The 11688-nt window shown below is 43.6% G+C and overlaps 1 protein-coding gene across 1 annotated transcript in view; it reads left to right on the forward strand.

The window, feature by feature from the left end:
- The window catches only part of LOC139470307 (uncharacterized), a 46456-nt gene extending 37150 nt beyond the window's left edge, over window positions 1–9306 (forward strand). The window contains exons 20-28 of the mRNA XM_071252668.1: window positions 147–326; window positions 1325–1508; window positions 2978–3087; window positions 3506–3640; window positions 4375–4503; window positions 5384–5557; window positions 7485–7671; window positions 7896–8213; window positions 9130–9306. Coding sequence (XP_071108769.1) covers window positions 147–326; window positions 1325–1508; window positions 2978–3087; window positions 3506–3640; window positions 4375–4503; window positions 5384–5557; window positions 7485–7671; window positions 7896–8213; window positions 9130–9160 — 1448 coding nt within the window. The 3' untranslated portion in view covers window positions 9161–9306. The remainder of the gene's footprint in view (window positions 1–146; window positions 327–1324; window positions 1509–2977; window positions 3088–3505; window positions 3641–4374; window positions 4504–5383; window positions 5558–7484; window positions 7672–7895; window positions 8214–9129) is intronic.
- The last annotated feature ends 2382 nt before the right edge of the window (window positions 9307–11688 follow it).

The following is an 11688-nucleotide window of genomic DNA, read 5'->3' on the forward strand; positions in this document are numbered from 1 at the left end:
CAAGTGTATTTTATACTGAGATAACCCGACCTTTTTGTAATAGAGGAATTCAATGTAAACACATTTGGCTTAGCCCTGACATCTCGATCAGGTGCAACAGAAGCTGTAGATTCAAGGTCTAACCTGCGTATGTTCCTCATTCCCAGCACAAGACGTCTCCTGCGGTGAGCCCACGTTGCCAGAGGGAACGACCAACCTCGACGTCAGCGCCAACGGCTACAAAACTGGAGACAGCATCTCCGTCAAATGCAACTCCGGTGACAACACACGGGAGTTTGTGTGCCTGTCAAATGGGCAATGGTCAACCCAGGATAACTTCTGTGCAGGTATGTATGGCCATCGTATCGCCTTTGTCACAGATTAGATAAAAAGCATTTAAAAAACCCGAGTACCTGAATCTATTGTGAGAGCATGGCAAGTTAGGTTAGGTTTAACGCCGCTTTGAATAGTATTACAGTTATATCACTTCATATCAGCTTAATGTGGAGGGAAGCCCGATGTGATGCAGGTTTTAAGCTTTTACTACTTCGATGAAACCCACGAGCACGGGTATGGGGTCTTCAAACCTTGAAGCATAATAGTGGAAAACTGGGATTCGAACCCACAATCATAGGTTTCTGACATGCACAGCAAATTGTAGCGCCTTAGACAACTGGACCACCGTGCCTCAAACAGGGTATGTTAATATCGAATGATATATATCTATGATTCGCAAGCCACTGATCTCGTGATTGAATCAATTTTACGTAATATCATGTGGTTCGGTCTCGGAGAATTCTGGGCGGTAGAGTGGCGTAGTGGTTAAAGTGTTTGCTCGTCATGCCGAAACCCCGTGTTTGATTCCCTACATGGTATATGTGTGAAGCCCATTTCTGCAGCGGCCGTGATATTATTTTGATATGTAAGAACTGTGACGTAAAAATAGTGTTCCAGTTGATAACAAGCTACGACCCCATTACACTGAGAACTGTCGAGATTTACCGCCTTAAAGTGTACAGTTACCTCATTAACACAGGGGCACGGGTGGCCCAGTCGTCTAAGGCGCCGCGATTCGCTGTGCAGAGTTGCGTCCCTTGGGCACGCCAGAAACCTAGGATTGTGGGTTCGAATCCCGGTTCGCCCCGATTATGTTTCTAGGTTTGTCAGCACCATACCCGTGCTCGTGGGTTTCACCGAAGTGGTAAACGTCTGAGACCTGCATCACTTCGGGCTTTCCTCCCACATTAAGCTGACACGCCTTGATATAACTGGAATACTGTTAAAAGCGATGTTAAACCCAACTCACTCACTCACTCATTAACACAGTATGTTTCGTATTTCAAAGGGTGCCCAGCTGGCTTTATAGAGCGAAGTGGAAACTGCTACAAATTCCCCGCAGGAACTTTTAAAGGTATTGATGCAAGGGCGGAATGTGCTAAAGCCGAAAACGGAAACAGCGTTCTTGTATACCCAGAGAGTCAGACCGAACTCGAAGACATCATTGTTGACTTGAGAGATAATGTTCTGGGGTAAGTCAATCATCCAACAACTTGATCGATGACCACTTAATATTACTTATTCACTTAGTGTCTGATGATAAAATAATATCCGTTGAATTCGTTGTTCGCTACATCAGTTGATCGCTCAGATATGCGTTGATCACTTAATATGCGTTGATCACTTATTGTCTGATGATCAATATCCGTTTGTCACTCAGATATCCTTTGGTCACTCAGATGTCAGTTTCTCACTTAGATATCCGTTTGTCACTTAGATATCGGCTGGTCACTTAGATATCCGTTAATCACTTAGATGTCAGTTGGTAAGTTAGATATCCGTTTGTCGCTTCGATATGCGTTTGTCACTTAGATGTCAGTTGTTAACTTAGATATCCGTTGGTCACTTTGAAATCCGTTTGTCACTCAGATCTCCGTTGGTCACTTAGATATCCATTTGTCACTCAGATATCGGCTGGTCACTTAGATATCCGTTTATCACTTAGATATCGGTTGGTCACTTAGATAACCGTTGGTTACTTAGATGTCAGTTGTTAACTTAGATATCTGTTTGTCACTTAGATATCCATTGGTCACTTAGATATCCGTTTGTCACTTAGATATCCGTTGGTCACTTAGATATCCGTTGTCATTTAGATATCTGTTGGTTACATAGATATCCGTTTGTCACTAAGGTATCCGTAAATCACTTAGATGTCAGTTTGTAAGTTAGATATCCGTTTGTCACTTAGATATCCGTTTGTCACTTAGATATCGGCTGGTCACTTAGATATCCGTTGGTCATTTAGATGTCAATTGTTAACTTTGATATCCGTTGGTCACTTACTCAATAGATGTCCGTTTGTCACTTAGATATCCGTTGGTCACTTAGATATCCGTTTGTCACTTAGATATCCGTTTATCACTCAGATATCTGTTGGTTACTTAGATATCTGTTGGCGACTTGGACTCAGGAAATATGTCCTTCCACAACTATACCAACTGTTCTATGAAACCATACCTAACGTTCTGCTTTATTGTTCTATTTAACCAAAGCTCTATGTTAGCAGCTTATTTGATTCCGAACCCAAAACAGTTTCAAACGTTAAGCAAATTTTGCTGGTTTGAGTTCAACATTTCAGTAATAATTGTATTTTAAATATTTTACTTTTATTTTATTTTCATGTTTACTAGCTCTAGCTTTAACACGGTTTTGTACAGCTAGAATGACTTTGAGGGTATGAAGGAGATAGAAAACACCACCATCAATATTCCCTCCCTTTAATACCGAAAGACCTGCGTTAGGATCCGGGTTAGAATGTGTCCCAAACAACGAGCCAATCCGTGTGGCTGCCTTTTACAACAATCGTAGTTTTATAATGCTCCTGGGGACCAATAATTCTAATCCAAAATTCCCATTCTATTTCTTTCTTTTTTAAAGTGAAAATTGTTTCGTAATTAATATTTAATTGAACAAATTACTGAATCCATTTTCTTTACAGGCTTAGTACAGCTAAACTTTGGTTTGGGATAACCCCGAGTGGAAATGGATGGATTTCGGATTACGATAACGCTCCTGTAACTGGCAGCTACCTGTGGAAAAATGGTGCAGGTACGACCACGCACAGACTAATATTAATATACAACAAAAATGAAATTAAAGAATACCCGATCGTTTCAAACGACATTACTTAATTTCTATCATATCCATTTGAAAAGATGTTCAGGATGTTCTTTAACCTAAGATCATAGGTTTCTGGCGTGCCCAAGGGACACAACTCTCCAAAGCGAATTGCAGCGCCTTTTCGCCCTATGAACACCGGTTTACATGCATCGTTTTGTCGTATGACGTCACCTCACCCTCGAAGATGAAACAATGAAACAGTACTGGACGATGTAGCCTGGTTCCCTGGGTATGCTGCGCTGGCGCAGTGTAGCGCCAGCGCAGCATACCCAGGGAACCAGGCTGTGGCCGATGCACCTCAAAATGAATGACTTACTCTGACATTTCCCTTTCCACGTTTGTTTAGTGAACGGGATTCAGGGAAGCGCAAGTACCAATATGGCCTGGTTGCTACCTAGTAACCACAAGTACGCAAACAAGCTAGCCAAGACGAGCAACAATAAACACTCCGGATATGCCTTGTGCAAGCTGCCACTTACAGGTAAGGCCGTTTCCACGAATTAATAATAATAAGAAGAAGAAACTTGCATATTAGGTAACTCGACCAACCGATCAGGTATTTGCGACCTCCAATATTCCTCTCCGATGTAGGTATAATTGTTGACACTTTGTTGACCTTTGTTGGAAAGTGAACACCGCCCGGAAAAATAAAAAAATATCCTTATTCATTGTTAATTTGGATATAGAAATTAGTTGCCAGTTTCAGTAGGAAGAAATGTTTTTTTCAATTTAATCAAACGAGTCCCTAATCCTGATGATGACGATGATGATGATGATGATGATGATGATGATGATGATGATGATGATGATGTGCTGAATCAACTCAGCTCTATATTATTACTTTATTCCTGCCCTGGTCACTGGATCATTGTGCACGAGAAATGTAGTCTCATTTCCCTTGGGAGTATACAAGCCAAGCTGCCTGATGAGGCGCTATAAGCTTAACATTACCATTTCATCCTACCGGGTACCCATTCACTACGTGTCGAACAGAGGCATATTTCGAAGAAATAAAGTCGATTGCCAAAAGAGACACTTGTAACATTTGTTTCAGGGCGGGGCTAGACCGAAGCTCCAGGTAATCCCAGGATTCAAGCTTATCGAACACGGTCACCCATCCGCTCTCCGCAACTTAAGTTTCTTGATTGCGCTTTATTTGTGACTTTTGTGCCATGCCCAATCTATAACTGATCCGAGTATGATGTCTTGATTTAGGCGGTTCCGGATCTTGTAATGACAAAAAGGACGACTGTGGGACAATTCTCAGCGGTAATCCCCAGCTGCGGTACAGTGCAAGCTTTGCCAAGGAATTCTGTGAATACACATCCGGGAACTGTGAACCAGGTAGGTGACGTGATGGTAACTACGATATGTTAACCCTGTTACAAAGTTGTGCTGGGTAATGCTGGATGAGAACCGGAAGTAACGTTTACAACTTTGGTGAAACCATCGCCAAGGGTGATAATCAGGATGAATCTTCGAAACCAGTATGGGATGAGGATGTAACTCTTTGTTTGTTTTTTTGTTTGTTTGTTTGTTTGTTTGTTTAACGTCGGATACCTGTTAGTGATACGAACACCTTACATTATGAGATACGTTAAACGCACTGGATCCAGACTTGGTTGATGCATGTCATCGCGTGTATTGATGCTCAATAGACATGATGTCAATCACTGGATTGTGTGGTCCAGGCTCGATTATTTACAGACCGCCGTTAAACGCCACACTCGGGAATGTCAACCAAGTCTGTTTATAACGGCGGTCTATAAGCAATGGAGTCTAGACCACACAATCCAGTGATTGACACCATAAGCATCGATCTACGCAATGAGGATACAATGAAATGCACCAACCAAGTCAGTGAGCCTGACCACCCGATCCCTCTTTCGCCTCTTGAGTGTGAGTTTGGTTCTACGCCGCTTTTAGCAATATTCCAGCAATATCACGGCGGGGCCACACCAGAAATGGGCTTCACACATTGTACCCATGTCGGGAATCGAACCCGGGTCTTCGGCGTGACGAGCGAACGCTTTAACCACTGGGCTACCCGACCGCCCCTCGCCTCCTGAGACAAGCATTGGTTGCTGAAGACATATTGGACCTGGCTTTTGCGCAGACATTGAAAATGCAATATTTATTTTTTATCCATCTAGTCTTCACAAAGTACTTATAATGAATTTGTTTTGACCCGCTGAGTATGTCTAATACGTGTTTAATGTCCTAGGCACGTGCACCGTCCCCACTCCCCCGGCTGGTGTTGTTGCCGACGCCACGACCTTGGAAACTGGCGATGCCGTCAAGTACGAATGTGGTTCGGGGTATGTCTACCAGAGCGGAAACAGAATCCGTGCCTGCCAACGAGATGGTACTCTCACCGGAAGTGACATCATATGCGGAGGTGAGACTTTCCCCTCTATTGATATTCGTCCCAACTCGCCGCAATCATCGCCGGCTGTTCCCGGAAAGACACGAGTGGTCATCGCCGGCTGTTCCCGGAAAGACACGAGTGGTACCGAATTATCTATTGCCCATAAAACCGGCCATTACGAAACAGCAGGGACTATCTGCGTGAGTGAATGTTGCGTTACGCCGCAGACAAACACATCTACTACATTTAATTTGGTTAAAATCATTAGCCCATGTCCCTCCGCTAGAGGCCGTGGCAGAATCAGCAGGATAATGTATTATTTTCCTGATATGAATATTCTGAGAATATCCTCCTCAAAAATTACATATCCCTCGGCAGCAAAATCGGTAAATTCCTGTATTTCTAGGGGGTGGGTGGGTGGGTGGGTGGATGGGGGGGTCGTCGTCTAAGGCGCCGCGATTCGCTGTGCAAAGCTGCGTCCCTTGGTCACGCCAGAAACCTAGGATTGTGGGTTCGAATCCCGGTTCGCCCCGATTTGGTTTCTAGGTTTGTCAGCACCATACCCGTGCTCGTGGGTTTCACCGAAGTGATAAACCTCTGAGACCTGCATCACTTCGGGCTTTCCTCCCACATTAAGCTGACACGCCTAGATATAACTGGAATACTGTTAAAAGCGGCGTTAAACCTAACTCACTCACTGTATTTCTAGTCTGACTCGGATATTAAAAAAGTATACCTTACTCGAAAATCTATTTTAAATATCACGCAAACATACGTCAAATTAAACCCATTTCGGACCTACATGTCGTGTTTTTTCGGGACTGAATTGTGTACCGGTAGACTACAAATCAATATTTCTCGTGCGCCATGTGTCACAGCCTTGCTGCCTCTAGGCTGACTTGGTTGATGCGTGTATACACGGGTGCGAGCGAGAGAGGGTGGTTTATATAGATTAGTAGTGTACATGGTATCTCACACGAGCTTTATTAGTCTGTCTCACAGTCCCTGAAACATATTATTTTCCCTTCTGTACAGCCCTGACTGTAGTCCTGCTCCATGACTGTGGAATATATTTATTTAATAAAAAAAAAATAATCTAGAAATGCATACAAAAGCAAGTCTAGCCAGCTCTAGATTCCTCACATGAAATCAGCATAGGGAGAATTTTTCTTTTGAGTCAAGAAGGATATTGTGTAATATATTTATATTTATATTTCATAGACGAAATGTTAGTCTACCCTTACTGTAACGCTCTAGTCATAAAAAGAGCAAGTCTAGATTTTCCCATGTTCAGGATCTCTTATCTCTATGGGTTTCCTTTTCGATTTAAATGTAATTTTTGTTTCTATCCAAATTAAATATTTTAAGGAATTAAGCGTTAGTCTGGGGCATTAAAAAATAAAGGTTTTGTAGACACGCTGACGCATTATAACCAACTGAATATTGTCGGTGTGTTGAAGTGGACAAAAACCAATAGGACATGACAGTTGGACCATTATACTCTTTGAATAGCATTCATTGATTAACAATAATATTTCTTTGCTGTATTAGGGAGCGGCGCGGGTTAAACTGTCATCACTTCAAAGGGAGTGAAGTCAGACTCTTCATTCAGGGATAGTTTTAGTCAACTGCGAAGTTGACTTGTTGGGAATAACATTTTGTTTCATTTGTTTGTTTGTTTGTTGTTTAACGCCGCACTGAGCAATATTCCAGCTATATGATATAAATAATCGGGTCTAGATCAGACAATCCAGTGATTGACATCATGAGCGTCGACCCACGCAACTGTGATACAATGACATGCATCAACCAAGTTAGCGAGCCTGACCACCCATGGTTTCCTGAACACTTATTCTAACCCGGGTCTTCACGGGTCTAACAATTCAATCGATCTGCCTATCACAAACAAGGAATAACACGTCTCACTAATGTATGTATGTGTGTTCGTTTTGGCAAGATGGCGCCACAGCTTCGAGACAGATGAACTACTACGAGCTTAGCGACACTCGTTCTGCCACAAGCAAGAACCAAATAATTGCTGGACCTTCCCCCTACTTGAGTGTGGCAGTGGACTCTAAAGTGAAAGCCTGCAGAGCTTACTGCAGAAACAGCGGCACATTAAACATCCAGTTCTGGCGTCTAGCGTGAGTATATGGCATTGTGTGGTGAATCTATTTTTAGCCGATAGCCATGTTGGTATGTCCCTTTCGTTCAACGTCATTATCTAAGGACAGGGCAATGCCCTTAGTGCACATATTTTCGTCTATAAGTGTGTGAGTTACGGTAATCTTGCGCAAGGATCTCTTTGAATTAAACGTGCTGGAGATGACAAATAGCCCGTGCATAACCCCCTTTAAATATGTTGCAGTGATACCGGAGTTCCCAAGGATTTTACCCTGAGGGTAACGGAACAGGTGCAGTGTGTGGAGGGTCGAGCGGTCACGTGGACATTCAGCACCCCCTTGAGCGTTAAAGCCGGAGATTTCGTTGGCGTACACGACAAAGTTGGCAACCTCGTGACCATGCACCCTTGCAGGGGAACGAAGACGTTGAGCGCCAACAACGTTATGAGGAGTCTGTCAACAACGGACGACCCCGCTGTCGGCGACACAGTGAGGGTCAGCGATTACCCAACATGCATCACGCTCCGTCTTGACTGCTTCTACGTTCCTGATGCCTACACAGGGTAAGTAAGTGAGTGATTGGGTAAGCTAGACCTCACGCTGATTTTGACGTGGGTGAAAGAGTTTGGATAAACGCCGCTTTCAGCAGTATTTCAGTTCTGTCATCGGCTTGATGTGGGAGGAAAGCTCGAAATGATGCGGGTCTTTGGCGCTTACCACTTTGGTGAAACCCACGACCATGCTGACAGACCTAGAAACATAACCGGCGTGATGCAGGATTCGAACTTGCAATCACAGGTTTCTGGCGTGTCCAAGGGGGCCATTGTGGTCTTCTCACAATCATTGGAAAATGGGATTCATACACACGACCAGCAATCTTTTATGTATGTATGTATGTATGTATGTATGTATGTATGTAAGTATGTTGCTTAACGCCACACTCAGCAATATTCCAGCTATATGACAGCGGTCTGTTAATAATCGAGTCTGGACCAGACAATCTAGTGATTGAAATCATGAGCATCGATTCACGTAATTGGAATCGATGACGTGCTTCAACCAAGTGAGCGAGCCTGGCCACCCGATCCCGTTAGTCGCCTCTTACGACAAGTATAATCGCTTTCTGTGTGTGTGTTTTGTGTTGTTGTTGAATTTTTTATTTTTGTTTGTTTGTTTGTTGTTTTGTTTTGTTTTGGGTTTGTTTTTGGTTTGTTTTGGTTTGTTTGTTTTTGTTGTTGTTGTTGTTTTGTTTTGTTTTTTTTTGGGGGGGGGCAACTCTACACATATTCGGTGACTCCGGTCCAACAGTGCTTCAGTTATACCGTTCTTGGTCATGCTGTTGAATGTTGCTCATAAGATCAATAACGGGATTGTTTGGTGCAGACTGTATCGATTGATTTTAGTGAATTATGTTTGAGTTTGGGGTGATTGGTTTCTCCGATAAATAATTTGATCATATTGAACTTTATCTCTTTTCAGAGCTGACGTGCAAGTGGCTTTCCATAACTAGAATGTTATTTATTGGTATTTGTAACACGTGTGTATATTCAGTATATATCACGATCAACCATCGGAGATGACAGCTGCCATGTTCCCATGGCAACGTCGTAACATGATATCATACATGAACATTATGAAATAAAGGATCAGCAGTCATATAGCTTTTGTTACTTTTATGGAGGAGAGCTTTCAGCAACATCACAGCAACACGACGAATGAGTGAGTGAGTGAGTTGGGTTTAACGCCGCTTTTAACAGTATTCCAGTTATACCACGGCGTGTCAGCTTAATGTGGGAGGAAAGCCCGAAGTGATGCAGGTCTCAGACGTTTACCACTTCGGTGAAACCCACGAGCACGGGTATGGTGCTGACAAACCTAGAAACATAATCGGGGCGAACCGGGATTCGGATCCACAATCATAGGTTTCTGGCATGCCCAAGGGACGCAACTCTGCACAGCCAATCGCGGCACATTAGACGACTGGGCCACCCGTGCCCCCACACGACGAATGACTGTCTAGAGGACTAAAGTAGTGTTTGGCCATGGTTTACACACCGGTCAACAACATTCCAGCGATATCACTTGGCTGTAAATAATCGAGTGAGTGGTTTAACGCTGCTATATCTCGGCGTGTCAGCTTAATGTGAGAGGAAAGCCCGAAGTGATACAGGTCTCAGACGTTTACTACTTTGGGAAACCCTAGACCGCGGGTATGGTGCTGACAAACCTATCGGGTCTGGATTCGAATCCACGATCATCGGTTCCTGGCGTGCCGAAGGGACGCAACTCTGTCTTCGTAAGTAATCGAGCTCAGGACAGGCAAACCAGTGGTTGGCGGTATGAGATTTACATCGTAGTGTACAGTGACACACATATGCCACAATGATATTAATTTTGAGTATCCTGTCTCTGTGCTCCATTGAGTGAGTGAGTGAGTGAGTGAGTGAGTTTGTGCTTTACGTCACATCGGCATGTGCTCCATTGAAATTTAGTCATTAATAACATAGCAGGCGGTATGACACACCTCGCAACATCAGGGCCTACTTGCACAAAGCGATCTTAGTGCTAAGATGATCGTAACTCCCATACTTTAACATAGGCTTACAATAGTCTTAGCGCTAAGATCGCTTTGTGCAAGTGGGCCTTGGTGGTATAAGTTTATGTGGAAAATAATGCATGCGGTACGGTGAGGTGAAATGGGGTTTAACGTCGCGTCCAAGATTATTGCACTTATATAGCGACTTATATAGCATGTACGTGTGTGTGTTTGTGTGGCTGCTTGTACTAGTCCGGACTGATGCCGATTTATAGTGCCAGCTCACTGAGATACTATGCCGCAATTTAACACGAATACCCAACTCAGACACAGTATACTGACTCCGAGCCGACCAGTCCTTGTTTTGGCCCCTTAATGGCGAGCGCCAGACAGGGTAACAACAAGTACCATCTTTTAACGTCTTTTGGTGTGACGCGGTCGGGGATCGAACCCCGGACCTTCCGCACTCCGGGCGGACGCTCTACCACTAGGCCACGGAGGCGGTCAATAATACATGCACACACGCAAAGACAAACATGCTCACATCGTTGTAGCTTTGTTATAATAGGTATAACTTCGACCACCGACCAGTGGATTTGAGAAACATCGTTTACAAGCTGATAACAAAGGAAAGACTAAAAGAAGGAACAATGGTACTTTTCTTTTCACTGCAAGCTGTTGCAAAAGTTCTCACAGACCTTGCCAACCAGATCAAAAGTGTGGTGAGGTGAAATAGGGTTTAACGTCGCGCTCAAATTTAGTGCTTTTATGTAGCGACATGCATGTGTGTATGGCTGCTTTTACTAGTCCCGACTAATGCTGATTTTATGGTGCTAGCCAACTGAGATACCATGCCGCAGTTTAACAAGAACACGCCACTCAGAAACAGTATTATGAGTGAGTGAGTGAGTGAATATGGTTTTACGCCGCTTTTAGCAATATTCCAGCAATATCCCGGCGGGGGACACCAGAAATGGGCTTCAAACATTGTACTCATAAGATATTGCTGGAATATTGCTACAAGCGGCGTAAAACCATGCTCACTCACTCACTCGCTTGATATAAAGCACTGCAAAGTCTGGAAACTTGGTTTCTTTGTTGCTTAACGCCGCACTCAACAATATTCCAACTATACGACAGCGGTCTGTAAATAATCTGGACCAGACAATCCAGTGATTGACACCTAGTGGATCGATCCACGCCAACCTCGTTTTCACGTAATTCAATTATATCCATTCGTTTTCGTAAGAAATCAGAGCATCGTAGTATTCTGTTATAGAGCTAAATAGCATACTGTTATCTCCTAAAATATTCATATTTTAATACCATCATGCTACGCATTGATTAGGATATGTCACTACCTCATAGGCATTGAAAACTGTCTATTGTCATGTCACATAAGGCCACAAGGTTGTGCTGAACTCAGTATCTTGTGTGGCCGACCCGGGCAGCAATCACGGCTAAACTAAACACGGCATCGCTAAACCACACTCGACGATAAC

This window comes from Haliotis cracherodii, unplaced genomic scaffold (genome assembly GCF_022045235.1).
Source record: "Haliotis cracherodii isolate W230 unplaced genomic scaffold, xgHalCrac1.p SCAF_20, whole genome shotgun sequence".
Taxonomy (NCBI): domain Eukaryota; kingdom Metazoa; phylum Mollusca; class Gastropoda; order Lepetellida; family Haliotidae; genus Haliotis; species Haliotis cracherodii.